The following is a 22,933-nucleotide window of genomic DNA, read 5'->3' as shown; positions in this document are numbered from 1 at the left end:
ATCTACCTGCTTTTAATATTGTCAGAGGACCAATTTTTTCCCCACTTCGCTCCATATTTCTTCTATCCTAAGACTTAATAAAAATATAATCATTCTTGACCATCTCTCTTAAAAGTATCAGATGTAAATGAGACATACATGCCAATTTTAAAATCTTTCAAGTTAAGAGATTCTGTTTACTACCCTCTCTGTTATTTTTGGAATGTAAAGTATGTCATCACCCCTCTGAGATATGCATACTTCATCCTGCTCTCTAGCCAGTATGAGACTGGATTATTTACTAAAATATTTCAATCTTTTCTGTATTTTGTTGACAAATCCTCTATTTTACATGATGAATAATTGTCAAGGGATCAGAACTGGATCTGAGGGGCTTTAAAATGTCAGTATCATGAATTAACCAGCAAAATATTTGCAGTGCTTCCTTTTTATTTTTAGGCTTATCAACCTGGGGTCTTGTTCATATGCTTTTCTCTACCAGCTGAGAACTAGAAATTTAATTTTATTAATAAAAAAAGGTGGGGTTTTTTATTTTAGTCATCTGAGTCCAGAAGTTAGGCTTTGAAGAAAATAGATCAACCACTAGGAAACTCATGATGACGCATGAGAGCTGGCAGATCTTCTACAGCATCACCAATGCTGTAAGATTAGCAACACTGAAAGGAACAGTGATGGTGTTACCACTGGGATGTCTACCTATTTCATGAAAAAAGGGAAGAACTGTTTTTACTTTCTAAGTGCATCTGCAGCCTCTAGCAAGCTGGTTCATTTAGGGCCCTGGCGTTCAGCCTGTATGCCAAACTGGAAGCCTCCCGCCTCCAGCTCTCCTTTGACTGGTCATTACAGGTTGTCCTGTGAAAAGTCCACTTCAATACCCAAACCGCCTTTACAGTCTGGTGCTTGCAGAGCCCAGGACAGGGGAAACCAGACCTCTGTGTTTCTATACTATTCTCTGATATGGTCGTCCCCGTGCAGGTGCTGCACAGGCAACAGCTGCTTCTGACAGTGACTCACAGGATACCCACACAGTCCACAGGATAAAGGCTGTACACGCACATGTACATTTTTTTTTTCAGAATTAAGAGAAAATTAATCGAATGTTTCTTCTCATCATCCAGCTTAGTTTCCATCCATGTTTAGCCGCTTCTAAAATACAGAATTATCTGAGCACAGCAAACACCTTTAGCTCGTTGCTCGCTATCACTGTCTGTACTAGCTACTCACCCATATATTTATATATATCTGACAGGCTTGAAAGGGAAACTGTCCATGTAGCTTGTTGCCCAGGCATGCTCCTTGTTCTCAGCGTTCATCCTAAGGATTTTCCTTCTTTTGGGCAAGGGGCATCCCGCAAGGCTCCTGCCACGGCTGACCCGCACGCAGCCCTGCTCCAGCCACAGCCGCCGCGAGCAGCCTCACAAGCTCTCCTTGAGCGCCCCCTGCTGTCGGCCGCCCAGCAGGACCCTCCCCGCCACGCAGGACCCCCCCCGCCACGCAGGACCCTCCCCGCCCCGCAGGACCCCCCCCCGCCCCGCAGGACCCCCCCCGCCACGCAGGATCCCCCACCCCGCCCCGCAGGACCCCCCGGCCGCTCCGCTCCACCGCACGGGGGTCTCCCGGGGGCTGCCGGCCGGTGCGCGGGGCCGCCGCAGGGAACGGGCCGCGCTCTGCCCCGCGGGCTCCCGGCTGCACGGGCGCGAGTGCTCAGCGTTACGTGGAGAGCACGAAGCGCTCGCACGGTGAACGCGGCGCTGCCCTGCGGGGGCGCAGTCGCTGCCACGGTCCCGCGGCCCGTCCGCACCAGCCCGGTCCCGACCGCGACCCCCAGCAGCCGCCGTGCCCGGGAGGTGCGTGAAGAGGCGGCAAAGCCCAGCAGCGGGTGTACACGGCCCGAATGGCTGAGGATCGGCAGAGGGCGGCAGGCCCTGCTGCGGCACCCGGCGGGGCAGGCAGGCCCGGCCCGGCTGCGGGACCCCCGGGTCCCGGGAGGCGCCGGCGGCCGCTGCGGACCCGCCGCTGCTGAGTGCGAGGTGCCGGGAGGTGCCGGGCGGTGCCGGGAGCGGCGGCGGGGCCGTCGCGGTGGCAGCGGGCGGGTCCGCCCAGCCCGGCCCCGGCCCAGGTGCAGCCGTGAGGCGCCGCCGGGGCATTTAGCCGCGGCGCGGCGGGGGGCTGAGGTCCGTCGGTGCCCGCGGCTCGGCCTCTCTCCGGCGGGTGAGTGGGGCTGCGCGGCCCGGCCCGGCCGGCGTGAGGGAAGGCGGGGGCCGGAGAACGGCCCTCAGGAAGTTTAACGCAACTTTCCGCTGAGCTCGCGGAGCGCGGGGGGCGGGCGTCCGGGCTCGACTTTGAGCCCGCCGGCCGCGGTGAGGTGAGGGTGGCTGGGGGAGAGAGGGCTCCCGGGGGGCCGCGGTCACCGGGCCGCCCCGCCGGGGCTTGGCCTGCGGGGGTGCCGGCGGCTTGCCGGGGCCGGCTCGGCGCCGGGCGTGCGGAAGGCTGCTGGCGGGGCCGTGCCCGCCGCTGCGGGAGCCGCTGCCCGCGCCGCACCGCGATGCCGTGCCCGAGCGGCGGCTGCCGCCCGGCGAGGCGGCTCCGAGGGAGCGGGGCCGGCCGTGGAGCTGCCGCCCGCGGGGCCGGTGTGTGCCCGCGGGGACGGGCCCGCTGCCCGGGGCTTCTAGCCCGCGCTTGGGGCAGCAGCCTGGGCGGCACCGCTCCCGGGGGTGCCGCCTGCGGGTCTGCTGCGTTTCGTAGCTTGAAGCAGGGGAAGAGGCTTCATCGTGAGGTAAAGATGCTGCTTTAAAGTTGTTGTCACTGTGGTGTATTGGGTATAGTCAAAGAGTATCCCGCTGCTGGCCTTAATGTCTCTCAGTGGTCTTCCAGGTAAAGGTTGTGCTCTCTGAACTCATGAAAAAGAAGCAGAAGTCTGTCTGCTGGTAACTGAGTGTAAGGCTGCTACGGGATGCTGGTTATTCACTGCTTTTCTACTGATATCTCTTTAAGCAGATGTGCTTCTCTTAAGACCAGCAGAGCAACAACAGGCAAAATGACAGCTGTGAAGTATGAACAAGGAGCAGGGCTGGCAGAAGAGTCCAGGTGAGTGAAATGAACTGCACCAGGATATGTCTCTGGGGTTGAAGTGTGCAGTGTGTCGTCCCCTGTCTAGAGTTGCTTAGTGCTCTAAATATAACAAAGATAGTGCTTGAAGTTTATGTAGTATATAGTCTTTGTATTCTTTCCCCCTTGAAATGCTGTTGTCTGAAAGGAGTAATGTCTTTGAAGAAAATATGATTTAAAGGAAAAATGCTGTTGTGATTGACTTCTTGAAGCAGTTAAGAACTAGCTAGGAAGTACAGAGCCTTCAGCCCTGGTGTAAGCTCATGACATTAAAGCCTGCTCTGTTCTATCATCCAGAAACTCTGTCAAGGTCTCTTGTAAAGCAAGATGCTTATGTTCTGCTCTCCTTAAAAACCTCAAATTTGAGGTTCCCTTTAGCTGTGAGCGGTCAGAAAAGCTTATGCTCTGTATGGAAAGTGCGTGTAAAGGAAATAAGTTCTAGTATATCCTTATTTTCTTCTCTTTCACCCCAGTAGTGAAAAAATAGATGTAGTAGCTTGTGGCAGAGAGCTTGTTCCATCTTGGACAACAAGCAGATGTGGAGTGCTCAACAAAACAGACTCCCTCTGAGGAAAGCATTATCTGGAACTGAATACTTGTGAGTGCACAGTGGAAACAATGTACTTGAACTTGGCTTCTGTTTTCCTTTTGTGTTAAAGATTGACTTCCTAACGCAAAACACTTTGTTGCTCATTCTTATTTTGGCTTATTCTAATCACAGTGGAGGATAAGAAGTAGCCTTTGGTGCACTTCATGTGTCTACAAATAAAAGCAAGTGACCTTCAGCAAAACTTCTGCTGTAGCAGCAGCAACCTGCTTTGAGCGAAACATTTCAGCTGTACATAAAGTGGAAACTCCCAAGTGAATATTCCATAGGAGTAGCTGGGAAGCAAAGCTGAATGGTAATACATTGCTGGAGCTTTGCTTCAGTTCTAGGAACAAAATGAGGATACAAAATGTCTGGAGACACTGGAGCTGGAAAATTAGCATTAAATAACAAAACTGTTGGGGGGGGAATCATTCCTCTACTCAGCCTGATACTAAGTACAGGTGGTGAACCACCAGTACTGGTTGCTGACACTGTAGGAAATGCATCACTTAGTTCCTTGCTTAAAAGCAGGTTAGCCCACACTACAGAAGCAGTGCTGGTGCATTGGGTCTATTGTGGAGCATGAAGAGTACTTGTATCCTCTGAGTTGTTCCAGTAATGCTTTAAACATGCTAGATTGCTTCTTGGCCAGGAGTGACTTATATGCACATGTTCAATATTGATGTTTCCATGCTGTTCTGAGGCAATGATGCCAGAGGCAGAGCCATGGCAAACATTGGCTGTGCTATTATGCATGGCAGTATTTCTGTGGAGAAGGCTGAATTAGAAACTCCTGGATTTGGATGTTAAACTTTATTTTCTCTGAAGTTATCATGTGGTCTTCAAAGCTTCTCGGGTGGCTGAACAAAAACATGATCTGAAGAGACCCTTTTAAGGAAGCTATGGCAAGCAGCCACTGTCCCCCAAAAATGCTGTTCTAGCACTAGCTCAGCTGCTGCTGCTCTGGTCTTCCAGTTTCCTGTCTGGCATCCTGCTCTGCACAAAAACATCTCTGTGCTATGGCTTTTCCTGGTGAAAACATTCATTCTCTGAACAAGTAGTTTACTGTAATAGTATTAATGTCATTTGGACTCTCTGAAACAATTTTGCATATGCATATTTACAGCACTTCCAGAGTCTGAACAGGGCTGTTAAGCCCTCAGCAGACTCTTGGATACCTTACTTGAAAGCCACTTATCCTATTGCTGAACACATCTGTTCCCTTCCTCCCTGAAAGAGGAACTTTCGAGAAATTGCTAACAGTAACTAGATTGGTACAAGCAGAGGGGTTCTGTTGTGCCAGCATATGGGAAGTCTGTCTTCCCATGGTACTATGCCTGTGCTCTGTCCCAGGCTGCTGCTTGCTGCTCAGCTGACAGTTAATACTGTTTTCTGTGGAACAACAAAGAGTAGCAATGTATAAAGTTGACATCTGTATGAGAATGTGACTTGCGTTATTGCTTTGACAGCTCTCCAGCAGCAGAAGAGCCCACAGTAAAGATTGATGATGGGCGTGATGAGGATAATGAACCAGACAGCTGTTCCAAGTAAGCTAATGATATACTAAATGCCTTGCTTACCCCCCAAATTGGAAAATGTTGAGATAAAATAAGAAGGCAGGTGGCTTGCTGAAGTAGGGATAAGCCCAGTAAATCACTTGATACTGACATTTATTTTTAGTGCATAGTAAAGACAAGTTCAGGAAGCTTCTTTATGTCTGTAGAGATTAAAGCCCAACCCAAGAACTAGCTACAAGTCCATCAAATTATGAAGAATGGGTAGTCCAAACCGCATTGATTAAATTTTCCTGAAGGAATGAGTTTGGGAGAGCACAGAAGAACAAATGCTGGTGGGGGAAAAAAAAATGAGCTGATTGAGTTTCTGGAGCAAATAGGGATCAGGCCCTCATCAAGACTAAACTGTCTGAACTTGCTAGTGATTAACTCTGTTCTTGAAGTAGTTATTTTCTAATGTTGTTTAGTTCTTGTCACCAGCTTACTCACTCTTATAGTGTACTTAGTCATGTCGGTGACAAGTCAATAGACTTGTTTCTCTGTTCTTGCTGCTCAAGGATAGTAAGACGAAGCCTGTTATCTTAGTTCTTTTATGTGACATGTCTTTCTTGAATTCAGAAGTTTGCATGTACAAATGCATTTCACAAAAGCTTTAAGCTAAGTATGTGAACAGATATGCCATGTTCTCTTCAAGTGATGTAAGGTGTTGGCAGGCCAAATTGGAGTGGTGTGTATATTTCAGTCTTTAGTGCACCTAATAAAGGTGCTTGTTGTTAGACTGTGGGAGATGAAGTCTTGGTGTACCTACTATATTTGCATTGTAGGATTGATGAGGTAAAGACATAGGTCATCGAACTGTTAGTGTAATTATCACAGTGTTTCCTTCTATATTAGATACACATAAATGTAAGGAAAGCCATGGAAAAAGTGGGTACTAAACCTCAGCAACTCCTTCCTGCTTATGGATGCAGATGTTTGCTGGGTGGACCTTGTTCCTTAGTTTAAAGTATGCACCTACTAGTAAGTGTGGGTTAACTCATTAAGCCTGGCAAGATGCTTCCTCATCACTTCAAAGATATCTACCCTTGTCTTAAACTGAGTTACTGAGGTGTTAAGGGTACACACCAAATGTGATGCCAAAGTTACCCTAGAGCAAACAAGTAGCTTGAACAGGCTCACTGGGGTGCAATATGCATGACTGAGCTGGCAGGCTTCCTGTAACAGTGGTATCTTTAATGGTGATGCGGAAAGGAAGTGTAGTAAGTATATATAACAGGAAAGGTAGGGTAGATATGTGAACAATATGAAAGGAATTTACCAGTAGTTTCTGTCAGCATGTCAGAACCTTTTGGTAGGTACTACTGTTAGTGATACACTTGGAAAAGGTGTTTTCCTTAAGAGTCTAAGTAAAGACTTAGTGCTTACAGTAGCTAAGTAATCCCAAAATTACTTAACAGGCTGGCAATCTGTTTTTCAAATTGCCAGAACTTGGGGCTTACAGATAATTTATTCTACCTACTACACTTGGTATAGCCTAAAGAGAACTTCAGCTGGTGAGGTAGTTACACAAAGGCCTAGCTTTAAATCAGAAGCTTAAAGTATACCGAAGAGGCAACAAATAATCTTCCATAACTGAAAACAGGAGCTGGAGCCTTGCTAGGGTTGGAGATAACTCTCAGAATTAAAAGAACTTAGCATCAGTAACTGATTTTCTTAATAGGTACTTGAGTCTTCAACCTGAAAGCCGAATGTTACCTCTTAAAGGTAGAAGAGGATTTGCCTTCCTTTATTCCAAGGGCACAGAAGCAGCAGTGGAACTATTAAGTGTAGCTTTTTCCAGGCACAGACAAAAATTGTCTGATACAATAAGCTAATATCTTGAAAAAGATACCTTAAGAGATGTTTATCCTTTAATATTCCTCTTGACAAACTGTTATTGTATAAGCCCACTTCTTATAGCTTGTAAATGGGCATTAAGGCAGTCTTCTAGTGTAACTGAAATTGTGATATTGAAGTGTTATGTGTAAAGTACGTACTGCTGTACTTTTAGGGTCTGTAACTGGTGAATATTTCTAACAAGTGGTCAAAGCATTGCTTTACTGTTTTAACCTATATACAGTGTGAGTGCAACAGAATAATCTCCTCTTAAAGGAATTACTACTATACAGAATTCTAAAACCAAAAGAATATGAACATAAGAATGTAACGGTACTCTTGTGGCTAATATCAGTAGCAAAAAGTTACTTGTCTTGATGGCAGTTCTCCTTTCTTGCAGTGCAATTAGGAGAAAAATTTCCCCATTTGTGATGTCATTTGGATTCAGGTAAAAGCTCATGCTTGTAACGATTTGGGTAAGGTGGTCCTTATTTCTGGTGTAAAAACTTGGAGAGCTCTTTGAACTCCAGCCTGCTCTGTCTGGAAAGTACTGAATCCTTTATCACCCCTAGAAAGGGTGACTTGAGGAAAGTACTTTGATTGAGAAGGAAGTCTTAAACAGATACAACTACATTCTTCAAGGATAGCTGAAAGCCATGGTTTTAAATGCTGTTGATTTGGATAAAAGCTCTTTAATGGCTTACTTCAGGCTGTGGCAGCCTTTGAACAACCAGTTGGTCGGTTCTATGCAGTCTATGTGCTGGAACAAGGTAAGCCACTAAAACCAGTTATTTTCAAGGGACTACACTAAGTCAAAGTGGGAGGGGAGTAAGGTGAAAGGCAGCACTGACAGACACTTGAGTGCCTTAAAGCTTTTTTTGGGTTTGCACCACTTCTAGGTAGCTGTGGGTTTATAGGTTAAGAACTACAGCTGAGTCTGAAGTAAATGTACAATTCAACATGGATGGTGTACTCTGTGCAGATGACTTAAAATGCAACTGGAATCCTTCAGCTGCTGATACAAGCAGGTGCCTATCTGTATGTAAGAGAACACACTCTTGCTGGAACAGGTTAAAGCAAAATTCTGGGCTTGTGCGCTTCAGTCAACCTGAAAGGCAGAAATGAATTGATGGCATTTGTTGACTTGTATTTTTCTTTTTTTTACAGAGTATTTGGAGTTGTACTTATCATTGTGGACATTTTAATTGTGATTGTGGATCTGGCTATCAGTGAGAAGAAGGGTGTTAGAGAGATTCTTGAAGGTGTTTCCTTGGCAATAGCAATCTTCTTTCTCATCGATGTTCTCCTAAGAGTGTTTGTTGAAGGGTAAGATGTGGACAAAAACTAAGTCAGTGTGGCAAGCCAGCAAGGAAGCAATACTTCAAACTTGGACTATGAACATGGATGCCCTGTAGGCGAACTTTCTGGTCATAGAGATGTGACCATTGTAGTCTTGGCGCTGTAAATTGCTGTTATCCCTCTATAGAATAATCTGTAGAGTGTTTTTGGTATAAGTGAGCACTTGGAAACGGCATCAGCTTTGCTGTGACTTATGGGTGTAGACAAGGTGTAAGATTATTTTCTTAATGAGTCTTCAGTGTTAAGAACTGCTTCAGGAGAGCTTGTCTCTAGCAGTAGCTCTGTATAGGTAATTCTGTTCCGGAAAATGTATTTCAATCTTTGCTGCCCCTATGGGCATCTGTCTAAAACTCTTGTTTCAGCTTCAGGAACTATTTCCGGTCTAAACTGAATATTTTGGATGCATGCATAGTGGTGGGCACTCTGCTAATTAACATGACATACTCCTTCTCAGACCTTGCTGCAGCAGATCAGATACCAAGGTAAGAATGGTATGGCAGCTGTTAAATGTGAACTCTCTTCTCTTGATAGCTTTCTAAGGATTTTCTTGGGCACCTCTAGTATGCACACATCTAGCTCAGATAACAGATGTGGTTGTAACCATATTTCATGATACAGGCTAACAAAGACACCTAACTTTGATCTACAGTTATACTGTAGGCTGTCCCTGTCTTGAAGGCAGAGATGATCTAAATGTATCAGTTGAGGTAACTGAAAGTGAATAGTAAGACCATCAAATACTGAGTCAAACATTTCTTGGGGGAAGGTGTGCAGCAGCCCTGATAGAGGTAAGAGTCTGAAGGTCAGACAGAAGATTTGGCTTCTAATAGCAAATGGCATAGACAACTGGGGGAGGGTCTCCACTTAATGAATTTTGAAAGAGAAAGAGTTGCCACACTGTCTTGTTTTCCCAGAAGCCCCATGGTAATACATATTGGATATTTCAGCCATGCCTTGGGGAGGGGAAACATGCTGTTCACGTGCATAAGTAACTCAAGTCGCATTTCAATCTTATTTCTGTAGCTTGATCAGATGAGAGGAATCCATTCCTGATGGAAACAAACTAATCTTAGTGCAGGTAGAACTACAACTATAGGTTTGAATTAATAAAACTTGCTTGCATCAGCCAGGGAAAGAAGTTGAGCTCTTTTTTTTAAAAAAGGAAAAAAAAATAAGTATGCCCCTGATTCAGCTGGCTACTGGGTACAAGTGGGGAAACATTCTTCTAGAAGAAACAAACTCAAAGTGTAGCTATTGAAGAAGATCCAGAGTTGGACAAACCTCTGGAAGTACTACTTGTCTCTTTAAATACCAGCTAAACTCGGGTTTCAAAAAGTAGAATTGTCAAAGGGGTAGTTTGTGCAGCCTCAGTATCATAAAAGGGTGTTTCCTTTCAGGTCTTTCTGAACACTAATCTGAGTTTAATGATTACTTCCAATTTCTCTGGCCACGTTTTTCTAATGCAGCTCTCTTCTTATAGCAGCGTTCAGTTAAAGGTAGGAGAAATAACACTGTGACAGGTAACTTGTGCTGTTGTCTTTACTAGGCTGTGTTAGTAGGCTTAATCCTGCACTGACCCATCCTATTGTAGATTGGTGTGTGCAAGACCTTTCTATTGACTTGCTGAAGTTGATGTAGATTTAATATAGGCTTTGGGGTCACAGAAGATAACACTGTTCTTGGAAGATCCTCAGCTGGGGTCTATTGTCTCACCCATTCAATTTTTGAGGCCTTCTTTAAGGCTTACCTTGTTAAGGGATCTTCAGTCGTGTTCTGACCAAAATATTATATTAGATGATACCTCAGACTTGGCCAAATATCAAATCTTGGTGAGATGGTCTTCCCACCTAACTATATTCACACAATCCAACTAATTCCCAGTAGCCTACCTGGGGTTTATCACTTATTTACCCAGCCCTTCTTCAAGAAGTGAACAATAGTCTTAAAGCACCTGATACTTCTCAGAATAATTAGAATCTGAGCAGCTTTTATGTGGATGAAAGCATATATGTGACAAGTAAAATTTTGGTGGCAGCCCTTGGAAGCAACATCCCCTGATAGAGGGGTATGGTTTCTATTTCTAATCTGGTCTGTCTGGGTGTGCATTGGGATGTTACCTGTTTCCTTGAAGTCAGACCTATAAAACGACATTGAGGAATGAGAGCTGGGTATCGGTCTGGGAGCTAATGCTTAACTGGCTAACTTTGTAAAGGGCAGAATGCAAACTGCTTTTATCTTGAAGAGCTGCTTCTCACAACGGTGGTTCAGGCTGGGGAGAGGGGCTATGTAGTCCTCTTCACCCCACTGCTGGTTCATCTCCTTGGCTGATAGCTCCAAGGGAAGTCTGTTCTGAAAACAGCCAAGTGATCCTGGCCTAGGAAGGAGCTCAGGGGTTGGAAACTGAAAGTTTCCTCCAGGTGTCTGGGACAACCTTGTATTGCTGACTTTAATCTTCATATCAGTGGAGAGCAGACTGTTTTCAGCTGGAGGCTTGTCCACCTTAATGAAGGTATTCACCGGGATTCTTACCTGAGTATACGAGGACCTGAAATATGTGCATGTGCTCCTTAAATGTATATGCTCATATACCTCCCTAAGGAATGAATGTTAGTTTGCCCTAGTCCCTAAGGGTATGAAAAGCAGCTGCCCCTGTTCAGTTGTCTAGGTAGAACCACTGCATAAGCATCTTGCCTGCTTCAAAGTTCATCAGCAGTTCAAAGTTCCTCAAACCAAATCATCTGATCAAGTTGCTGAATGATTAAACACAGGGTTTATACTGACCTGTTCTCAGGCTTCTTAATGAAGGCATGATGTATGCAGCCTCTCTGGCTTCTCTTTTCAGCTGTTTTTCAGGTGGCTACTTACACTTAAATGTATATGAGAACAGGCTTCAAGGAACAAGGATTTGGGGATAATAATATGGGTAGCGTTAAGGGGATTTGCTTGCTGGGCAGAGGTGCCTGTGAAAGCCTGAGCAAGTAGGGGGTTTCCTACTTTCATTAGCTGTTCGGAACATACTCCCCAAAAAACCTCAACAATAAAACCATGGTATTCCTTAAGCATAGTACTTTTTTTTTTTTTTCCCAAAACCAGTGTGAGAAGTACTAGTTCAGTATATGAAACAAAGCCTTAAACTGTCTCTGAAACAGTATTTAAATAGCTTTAAGCTTTGCATCTAAGTCTAATCATGTTCATTTTCATTCATGGTGAATCTGACCCTCATCTAGAATGGTTACTTTCCTCCGAGTTCTAAGAATTGTCATCTTAATAAGAATATTTCGCCTGGCTTCACAAAAGAAGCAACTTGAAGTGGTGACCAGGAGAATGGTAAGTTGGCCTTTTAATGTATTTAGGCTGCTGTTACCGTTTCCTGCTCTAGCTCTTTCTCCAGGCAGTCATCAATGGCGAGCAGCAAGACTGCCCACAGCCTATTGGTCTGCAGCTGATGATAGTGCCTGAGCAGTACATCTGTTTGGTACCTGTCAGGGGCATGGGAGCTTTGCCTCCAGCCTCCATATAGCTAATTACTCTTAACTTTGTTCATGTAAGCAGAAACTTGACCGGGAAGGCCAGCACAGCAAAGTGATTGCAACACCACCATGTGTCTCAATGGATAGTTTCTAGTTTCTGTGGTACATAGTTTTCCTTCACATGGGGAGAATAGGAATTTTAATGTTTCTGCTGCTTATTCCAGGTGAAAACAAAACAACTTAGCTCTTGAAGCCCTTGTTTTCATCAGGCGCACTGAAGTGGTACTTGAAGGTTCAAGTGTGTCTTCTTGCTTGGGAATAAGCAGTCTTTGTTATGCTGCCCTTAACTTTCTTCTTCCTTCCCTTAGCCCCCAAACACTCAAATAGAAAGGACAGATTCATGTTTCTGTCTGCAAAGTGTCTGCAGTGTTCTTTCTACTAGAATAAACTTTGATACTTCAGGGTAAAAATTCTGTATGGAACTTCTACCCAAAAGCTAACACAACAAATGTTACTTTTGGCTAATGCTGTGGTCTTTGCTATAGCAAAATGAGGCTTTACTACTCATGACAACTTCAGAGTCTAGATGGTTGATTCCCCACCCCCACCCCCCTTGTAAGTTGTTGATCTTTGGCATTCCTTTAGAAGACTAACTGTTCTTTCTTTTTTTTTTTTTGGCAGGTCTCTGAAAACAAAAGGCGTTATATGAAAGATGGCTTTGATCTGGATCTCACTTATGTTACTGGTTTGTAGATAACACTTTGCAGCATGTTATATCCTGCTAAGACTAGTTATTCAGTTCAGTGCTTGACATAAAATACAGTCAATGTTTTAGACTAATGAAATGTAAGTATGAAGCCAAACCAGGCCTACTCCTTTTCTGTGGGATTTTGAAATAAGGATTCCTGACTCTGACACTGTACTCAAGGGTTAGCCTCCTGGGGAAGAGGCTGTACATGCTGTAAGTAATGATAGAAATTCTCCTGAGACCTAGGGAACCAGAGCTGAGAAGCTACTGAAAATACTTACAGTATTTTTGGTTATGATTCTGTGAAGACCAACACAACAGTAGCTGATGCCTTGAGAAGTATTATTGTCTTGCTATGCTGAATGTAGAGCAAAGCTTCTCAGAAATGGGTAGGTAGGTTGGTTTTATAGTTAGGGTAGGAATATGCAATTTCATGATTCTGTCAGTCACGTAGTTCTTACGTGTGGGGAGGCTTCCCACTGTTACTTCTGATTGCTGTCTTCTCCACAGATCGCATTATTGCAATGTCGTTTCCATCTTCTGGGAAGCAGTCTTTCTATAGGAACCCTATAGAGGTAAAAATCTAATCTACCAAGTTCAGTTTCTGAATACTGTTTCACCCCACTGGTGGGGTGGTTCTCACTAATTTGTGTGTGGACCAGATCAGCAGGATTAGGATTGACTTTTGTCTTGGCTGGTTGGAATGACTGCATGATGGTCTTCATTGTGCTGTACTGCTTGTGTTGTAGTCTTTCAGCTAAGCTTGGGGGGGTGTATCTTGCAGTGTGGATGCACTGGTGCTCTGTTGCTCCTGTTCTTTGGGAATGCTTTGGAGAACCAAATCAGTTCTGTCCCAGGCTAGCAGTAGTGTGAGTGATAATAAGAACTATCTATTCATCTAAAGATGTTCAAAAGGTCTGTATAATGCCCTCTTCAGAGCTGTGCTTGATACTGTAGAAATATATAGGGCAAGGAAGACAGTTGCAGTAGTACTTTTATTCCAGACAAGAACCTGAGTAGTTGGGCTGGAAGGGCCTGCTGTCCAAGGGCTGTTTAATGCAGTTGCTGACCCCACTTGAGGGATGGGTGTTGAGGCGGCAGTGGAAATAAGGAGTAGAGCACTAACTACTCTGAACTCTTACTTGGTTATTACTTTAGGAAGTTGCAAGATTTTTGGACACCAAACATGCCGACCACTATAAAGTCTACAATCTCTGCAGTAAGTATATTTAGCTGCTGACTATACTGAATAACTGCTAAAGAGAAACATTTCTTCAAGTGTGCTGCTGGCAATAACACATCTCCAGGAATGTGCAGTATGTCAAAAGTAGATGGCGATCTCTGACTGCCTTCAGTCCTGAACATGGCTATTGACTTTGAGCATCTAATACTACCAGAGCTTGCAAAGGAGATACGATCTGTCTCGCAGTTTAGTCTTTTTGTTAATGTTGAACAATTTTTTCAATATTCTGAAAATCTTACTAAAAAATAAGTGGAAAACTATACCTGGGCTAAAACTTGGGGTGATGGAGAATTTTCTCATGGAGGCTTAGGAGAACGAGGTGAGGAATAGTTAAAAGCTCTTCTGTTTAAAGGTGGCCAAAAACCCCCCCCAAAAAAAACCCCAAAAAACAAACCACTTCAGAAACAATTATTCTGTGGCCCCTGTTTCATAGTAGAGTATCAGAGCTGGAAGCAAGATGTGATATAGAAGCACTGCTACTTGAAAAAGTAAACCTGCCCTCTGGCCAGCAAAGGGATAGATGAGGGGACACAGGTAGGTGTGGTATTAACAGCTCTTGACCACTTTGTAGGTGGTGGTTGCTGTGATTGACCCTGACAGTACATCAGAACACTAACTTTCAGATCCCTAAATAATGCCCATGGAAAGGAATGGCCAATTGGGCCTGGAGATAACCTCTCACTGAAGTGAAAGGTGTGAAACTCAAGCAAGCGTGGTTCTAGCCCAATTACCTCATTTTTTTTCACTTCAATCTGTCTATTCATACTACTGCACTTTAAACACTAGTGTATGCTTAGACCAGCAATTGTGTCACAAGCCACTTTGTTGCAGTCCTCTTCTCCTTCCTGGCATAACTTCAGATCTTTCCTTGCAGGTGAAAAAGGCTATGACCCCAAGTACTTCCACTACAGGGTGGAAAGGATCTTTATTGATGACCACAATGTCCCAGCACTACAGTGAGTCTTGTCAAGAAATGCATATGTAATCATACCGTGTAGGAGTTTGCTTTGATCCACTAATCTTCCTGTCATCTAGGGACATGCTGAAATTCACTGCCAGTGTCCGTGAATGGATGAGCCAAGATGAAAAGAACATCATAGCAATTCATTGCAAAGGAGGCAAAGGTAGAACCTCTCATGTGTAATCTCTGAATGCTACAAATTGTGCTTTATTCTTACCATGGCTGCTTTGATGTAAGTGTGAGATGGGTTAGAGTGCAACTTGGCAAATTCTGCAGCTACTGTGATGATGAGTAACAGTGTAGTACTGTGTGTTTTAGTATTACACAACCCCTTTTCTAGGTAGCCCAAATTACTAGTTCTTAATCAAAGCTGGCATCTGATCTCTTAATGTTCTTCAATAATTTCCTGCTCTCCTGGCTTCTGGGACAGCAGTTTCCTGGGAGAGGTTGGGGATAGGGAGCTACTGACACTGCTACTAGCAAAAGTGTGAAGCTGCTGCTTTTGCTCCCTGGAAGCCAGTCACCCCCTCTGAATGTCCTCCATTGTAATATATCTCAAGCTCTTTAATTTCTTGGCAGGGGGGAAATAGAATTCTTTAGGTGGAAAAGACCTTTAAGATCATGTCCAACCATTAACCTAACACTGCCGAGTCCATCACTAAACCATGTCTGTATGCACTACACCTACATGTTTTCTAAATACCGCCAAGGAAGGTAATGTCCCTGGGCAGCCTATTCCAATGCTTGACAACCCTTTTGGTGAAGGAATTCTTCCTAATATCCAATCTGAACCTCACTGGCACAACTCGAGGCTGTCCAGAGCCTTCCTACCCCCAAGCAGATCAACACTCCTGGCCAACGTGGTGTCATCTGCAAACTTACTGAGGGTGCACTTGATCCCCTTGTCCAGATCATTGATAAAGATACTAAAAACTGATCCCAGTACCGAGCCCTGAGGAACACCACTTGGGACTAGCTGCTAACTGGATGTAACTCAATTTACTACCGCTCTTTGGGCTCAGCCATCCAGTCAGGTTTTTTTACCCAGAAAAGAGTATACCCATCCAAGTCACGAGCAGCCAGTTTCTCCAGGAGAATGCTGTGGAAAATGGTGTCAAAGGCTTTACTACAGTCCAGGTAAATAGCATTCACAGACTTTCCCTCATCCATCATGAGTGGATCATCTTGTCATAGGAGATCAGGTTATTCAGGCAGGACCTGCCTTTCATAAACCCATGCTGGGCCTGATCACCTGGTTGTCCTGCACATGCTGTGCAATAGTATTCAAGATGATCTGCTCCATAACTTTCCCCTGCTAGAATGTTCTGGGTACTGCTGGATCTTAAATCAAGCTACACATGGTATTATGTGATAGAGCATAATGTGGTCTTATGGGAACAGGCTTGTCAAAGCTACTGCGTATGAGCTGACCTGTAGGTGCTATGCACAATCTCTAGTAGTGTGGGATTTGTTGAAGAGCACAGATAGCTGTGAAAATAAACCAAACTTCCCTGCAAACATCTGCCACATCTTTAGCTGTCTGCTGTTACTACTGCAAATAGTTGGCTGAACAAGGTGGTTACTTAACATAAAGAAGTCTCTCCCAGTTGGAACTGTAGCTTAAAAGGTCTTGCAAAACTGAACATTGAAACTACCTGCAGGCCAAATCCAACTTGAGCAAGTGCAGAGAGGGGTATTTTTTGAGACCTCAGACTTCAAATTCAAAACAGACTATACTGGAGTCTCTGCTGGAAGTCTTGATGCCTTCTTAGTAGGATTGGGTTGGGGGGGAAAGGTTGAGGCAGAGAAGCAACTTTTAAGATGTACAACATTGGCAAGTGCCAGTCTATAACCTCATTTAGTAGGGTGTGCTTGATGCTGTTCCCTGATGAATGATGTAGGTGGATACTTGGCAACTTACAAAGTGTCTCCAGTAATACTGCAAAGAAATGTGGGAACTGCCTTCAGGAACAAGCTAATAAACTGTGATATCTTGTCTTTAACTCATTCTTCCCAGGAATACAGGTACTTGACGACTATACTGTCACTTCCAACTTTTGAAATGGAAAACAGGAGATAACTTCATATTCACAAAAATAATCCTGAATACCTTTGAACTCCTGTAGTTCAACCTGTCTTTCGCTTCTAATACAGGTAGAACTGGAACGATGGTCTGTACCTGGCTCATAGACAGTGACCAGTTTGAGAGTGCGAAGGTAAAAACCAGCGTTTATTTTTTGATTCTTCTAGTATTCAAAACGCCCCTTTAGAATCTGCTTAACTGGTGAAATTCACTAATATTCTGCAAAAAAAAAGTCTGTGTTGGAAAAAGGGTAGTGTAAACAACCTGTTCTAAAAAATTTCTTGTGAATCGTGCAACTGTGTAAATTCCTTTCTGATCAAGACTATTCTTGATCAGGAAGAACTGGGAAAGTAGAATTTAAGAGTACTAGCTTTGAAGCACACTTTTTTTTTTTGAGTTATGATAGACCTGGGATCTTGAGCAACAGGTTTCTTAAACTGTAGGTGGCTTCTGAGCATGCTCTGCTGAAGATGGTGTCACTGTAGTTACATGGTCTTGAGCAATTTTTTTTGCCTAACCTCCCTCCAAGTAGTGTGAGGCATTCAGGGATTGTCTTGACTGCTAGCATTACAGTAAGCCCTTCTGGGGAAAGAAAGATCACAAAGTCCCAGCCAGTACGGCTGCATGTGCTGCTTTAGTATCCCAGGACTGGTATATAGAACTGAAGACCAGGGTTGCAGAAGGTCCAGGTCACTCAGGGTAGTCTGGGCAGACTGTATCTATTGAACTTGTTTTTCCGAGTTTGACTTGTGAAGATCTGAACTAGTGTTCAGCTTGGTCTTGCCACAGACTACCTGAGAAATAGTGACGGTTCTAAACCAGTCACTGAAATCATATTGCTCTCCTTCACACTGTCATAGATGACAGACTTAACGTATCTGACTTCCTAATTAGTACTTTCTTATTCTAGTTAATAGCCTCCTTTAGAAGGTACTAAAGCAACTATTGCATATTTTCACTTGTATTCCTTTATTGGAATTGATTAGTGTAACACTAGTTTACTGTCCCCTTCTCAGGAAGGGGAATGGTGGTGGGAAGAGTATCTTAATCCTTGAAATTATTTTCCTGTGTAGGAAAGTTTGGCCTACTTTGGGGAGAGAAGAACTGATAGAAGCACAAGTACCAAGTTTCAAGGAGTTGAAACTCCATCCCAGGTAAGGTTAAGCAGGTCCAGTAACAGCAGCCAAACCAACAGCAGCCTGTGAGCTCCTACACTACCCCACCTCCCCTGCCAGGTTTCTCCCATGCGTTTAACTCCTGAACACTTTCTCAAAGGACTGTGAAACTATCAGATGGCAGGTTTGCACTGCATCTTCCTCCCCTTTGTCCAAGCACATATTTCCTATGCCTTTTTCTGCATAATCTTAGATGCCATAATTCAGATTTGATGATAAAGGAATTGTTGAGATTGGGAGAGCTTTCAGTCTAACCCCAATGTGCAAACAGGGTGAGCTAGGTTGCCTAGGGCTATATCCAGTCAGGTCTAAAAATATCTTCAGAGATGGAGGCTCCACAACCTCTCTGGGCACGCTCACAGGAGCATGACCCTGTAAGACAATTGAGCTGTTTATCAGGGATGCACTGAAGCCTACAGCTTGGCCTGGGGAGGAACTATGGCACTGATGTGGCTGAGTAGAGGAATGCATCATCTAGAGACTACATTTGCAAGAAAACACAGAAGTTATTGCCTCAGACCACAGTCTGGGGCTTAGCTCATCTTGATTTGCTGTGTATTGTGCAATTCGGGTATGTGAGATAAAGCTGGTGACAGAGGTTCATCAGTTGCTGGTTTAAAATGGAAGTATAGCTGTCCTTCAGAATGTGCTGCTGTAAAATGAAGGTACCTTGTACATTGAAACATTCTGCCCTTTAAAAAGCTACATCATCAAAGCTCCCTGCCTCTTGCTGAGCTGAAGTACAGAATTCCTCTTAGAACATAAGCTTGAGTACCGCTTGAAAATATAGGTGTTGAATTTGTCTAGAGAACTGTTTGAACTGGGGAGGGGAAGAACAAATGGCTACTTTCTTCTTAGCTTTGAAGTTAGAGCTAAGAACTTGGGGTAGAAGATCTATTTAATCCTACTTCTGCTTAGAATTTGTGTGTGGTACAGAAACTGCATAATGTGTCTGGGTTTTTTTGCATTACAGAGTAGGTATGTTGGGTATTATGAGATCCTGAAGAACAAGTGTAACTTGAAACTCCCACCAGAGAGACAACTCAAAATAAAAAACTTCAAAATCCACTCTATACACGGTAAGAACTCTTGAATTTGGGCATTCCTGTATTTGGTAATGACTTTCTATTACAGCAGCTGATCTCTACTGCCTCTCTTGCTAAACCCATGATAGGAATGTAGATCTACTGGGATTTGAGAATTCAAATGGCACAGTTAAACTACAGCAAAGAGCACTTTGAAGTGCACTTGCCCCGTGTGTTCTGTCACTTTATGGGTGTCTGATCAAATGGTGGTTCACACACAACCTGCTCTTTTGGGAGGGGAATCACTTTTGAAAAGTGAGATTGACTCCACATACGGAACTACATCCGCTAATGTTTTTCAGCTTGATGTGCACACCTGATTCTGTACACATGTACTGGCAGCCTTGATAGAAGGCTGGAACTTCAGTACTACTTGTTCTAGGGGACTTCAAACTGCTCTTCTTGTTCAGTCAGTGGAACCAGACTCTACATTAGCCTGCTCCACTAGTAGGGTTCACTGCTACCTCAAAATAAAGGTTTCAACCACTGAATCTTGAGCTGCCTTTAGGATTTGAGTTCTTTAAAGTCTATTGCAAGGTGTTCTGGAAAGAAGGCACTTTTGAATGGGGTTGCACTCGGTTTTCATTACAGCTTATGTTTCCAGCTAAATGTATATGCTTTGGTATAATGCAACTCTTTCTTCCTAGGAGTTGGGAAAGGCAATGGAACTGATATGAGATTGCAGATAATAGTGAGGAAGCAAGTTGTACTAGAATGTATATGTGCCAGTCAAGGGAACTGCAAGGTGAGAGTACTATGGAGTCTTGTCAGTTGAATTTATATTGACTTATAGGTCAAGTGTCCTCCTGTAGAAGCTGAATACTGGATAAAAAACCCAGCTAACTAAATAAATGCTATAAATTCTGAGAGGGTGAAAAAGCTAAACTTTGCTAAATCATAGTTGTTTTTTTTAGTAAGATTGTGAAAGATTTCCATAGAAGTTACTTAAATGTAAATGGTTCACTCAGACCTGAGAAGCTTAAATTTCTGGCCATTATTCATGGTGTACAAATACTACAATAGTAGTGCTAGAATGATTAGCTAGGTACTGTCATGAATTACTCCTTTGTCTCTCTATAGTAACTCTTCATAAAACTAATATTTTCTTCTATTATATAGCTTTTCTTTGATTCTGAAAGTGACTCTGTAGTCATTGGCTTGGAAGACAGCCCTGTTATAAGCGGTGATGTGAAAGTCAGATTTGAGTCACATTCTGTAAGTATAACAGTGTGAAGAAGTTTGCTTGAGTCTGGGGAGAGGCTGCAGTGCAAACTGCAGCTGGGGTCTGGTTGGCTGTGCCGTGTGGGGCAGAATTTGTGCCTATGCAGGCAGGGGAGGCATCTGGCTGTTCATACAGTACAACCTGGACATCTTAGTTGAGTACCTGCTGCTTCTGACATGGGTCTCTTGCTCAATTGCACTGAGTGACCTAGTCCTGAAATAATATTGGTGAAGATGGTGATTTGGGTGGGATACTGGGCTCTTCAAGTGTGTTGACTCTGACGCTGTAGCTTTGTAAACCAAACTACTGAGGACAGGTGGATATTCTTGCTCTGCTTAAAATAAATCCTGTTGTCTAATGGAGTCCTTAAACAAGATCTTTGTGTTTAGGATCTCCCAAAAGGCTATGATGACTGCCCATTCTTCTTCTGGTTCAACACTTCCTTTATTGAAAATAACAGGTAAGTGATCACAGGATCTGAAGGCAGTCACTAACTTCTGGTGTCTGAATGGAGTGGGAAGTTGATAAACAGTACTGAAAGCTGAGCAAGCTGGTGATCAGCCTGTTCTGGCTTCTGTGTGGGTACTGGTCTCTGACTCAGTTCAACTGTAACTTGTAAGCAGGCAGTTAGCACACGCTTCCTTACACTGTGCAAACATAGGTGAGCTCTTTATCCTAATCCATTAGACTCTTCTCAGCATCTAAGTATTGTTAATGAACTTGAATTCAAAAAGGTAATGCTGTTCAAACCAAAGGCAACTGCTATCGTCTAGCATGACTGCCTAAGAGGCTGGACCTCATTCAGCAGCTTTGTAGGCAAACATTAAGACCAGAGTTAGAGGTACTGATGCTTGGAATCCTAAAGAAAGGCTTTTACTGCTTCTCATGCTTTTAAGTTAAAAATTACTGTGGCTTTTCTTGTTAGACTAGAAGTCTTGGGACAGCTCCAGCCACTGAAAGCTGGCCTTGTTTGGCTGGATCAGAGTGGTCTAGAAACGCAGACAGGAGATCCTTCTTTCCTGTCTGCCAAACTTGACAGACTTAGACAGAGGATCAGTGAACTTGACGTGTGGAAACTACTGCATTCTTTGAGTGGAATAGGAAGGAAACAGTTTTTATTCTATTGATCCCATCGGAGCATGAGGACAGGTAGCCATGAGTCTAGGTTCATAACTAAACTTAATATGCTGAGCAGTCCAGGTGCAGACATCTGGTTATACCAAACCAGTGCCAGGGAAAACATGTACCTGTTGTGTGACAGCCCTGCAACAGTGCCATCTCAAAACTTTCACCCAAGTGTTGTTTCTTCCAGGGCTAGGGAGGATGCCCCCCCCCGACTGTCTTTGAAACACAATTTAGTAGAGACTGTCTCTCTTCCTTCCCAGAGAATTCTGCTAGACCTGAGGTGGACTAGGTCTGATCAGAAGCAAAACAGCTGTTAAGGCAGTGCTTCTATCTCTGTATTTCTAATTCAGCCACAGCTGATGTGCAAGTGATATTAAGTGATGTGAATTTGGTAAGCATCAAAAATGGAGAACACACCTGCTGAACTTGACTGAATACTGAATCAAATCCTTTCGCTAGGAAAGTCAGTTATTCCCGCTACTAACACAAACTTTAACAATCTTGCATTGTAGGGCTCTTTGGGTTTTGGGTGTGGTTTTTTTTTAACACACCCACAAACCCATCAGATTGGATCTGTACTAGTCTGAGAAACATCCAGTCAAAGCACTGTGCAGGCATGACTGACACTTTTCTTAATTCATGGTCTGGGGCTATATTTAATATATTCCAGGGCTGAATTTGAAGTTCCCTTGGCTGGCTGAAAGAAAAAGTGTGTCTTGGGCTGTAAGATATGCTACTGAATTTTGTCTTTCAGACTCTACCTTCCCAGGAATGAGCTGGATAACCCTCACAAGTCTAAAACATGGAAAGTCTATAGTGAAACATTTGCTGTGGAGGTGAACTTTATTGAACCATAAGGGAAAGCTGAAAGAAGGGAAAAATGTAAAAATCTGTCTTTTCCTGGAAAATGTCTTTCTGCTTCAGTGTAAAGTGAAGCGGTCTCATTTTGATGTATTAATGTATTTCTGTGAGGATACAACTTCCCAAATAAACTTGCATGAAGTTCTGTTGTGCAGAGCAATAATAGTCTGAAGAGTTAGTGTCAGTTGACAGTCATGTCACGTTAATGAGCTGTTGGATCCTCTGGAGTTTAATGTTTCTACATACAGGTAATCCCCATTTTTATCAATCTAAGGCAATTATCTTAAATGAGCATTAACCTGATGGTGGGTGGACATTAGCAATCTACAGGAGACTTCTGGAAAAATCTGAGACACCTTCTCTCAACATCGCTGTTTTCTACAGGTCAGTAAAGTAATGGGGATTTTGAGGGAGAAATATTGTGATCTGGCACCAGCAGACCACTTTTTGAGTAGAAGTCTTGGTATTGAACCCCTCTTCATCAGAAATCCAGAGACACAGGGTTTTGAGCAACA

General features: G+C 43.8%; 1 protein-coding gene across 1 annotated transcript; it reads left to right on the top strand.

Moving 5' to 3' along the window:
* Nucleotides 1–1,582: 1,582 nt before the first annotated feature.
* Nucleotides 1,583–22,583, top strand: LOC130145031 (phosphatidylinositol 3,4,5-trisphosphate 3-phosphatase TPTE2-like). Its single transcript, XM_056329424.1, has 19 exons — nt 1,583–1,847; nt 2,998–3,087; nt 5,167–5,244; nt 7,487–7,534; nt 8,254–8,412; nt 8,808–8,927; nt 11,673–11,772; nt 12,597–12,660; nt 13,174–13,238; nt 13,822–13,882; nt 14,781–14,862; nt 14,942–15,030; nt 17,022–17,083; nt 18,024–18,104; nt 19,099–19,204; nt 19,858–19,955; nt 20,330–20,425; nt 20,822–20,892; nt 22,312–22,583. Exons 2-19 carry the CDS (start codon nt 3,038–3,040, stop codon nt 22,412–22,414), a joined length of 1,533 nt encoding a protein of 510 aa, XP_056185399.1. The 5' UTR covers nt 1,583–1,847; nt 2,998–3,037; the 3' UTR covers nt 22,415–22,583.
* The last annotated feature ends 350 nt before the right edge of the window (nt 22,584–22,933 follow it).

Source organism: Falco biarmicus, chromosome 2 (genome assembly GCF_023638135.1).
Source record: "Falco biarmicus isolate bFalBia1 chromosome 2, bFalBia1.pri, whole genome shotgun sequence".
Lineage (NCBI taxonomy): Eukaryota > Metazoa > Chordata > Aves > Falconiformes > Falconidae > Falco > Falco biarmicus.
The sequence above is the reverse complement of the archived record's forward strand: the minus strand, read 5'-3'. Positions and strand labels throughout refer to the sequence as shown.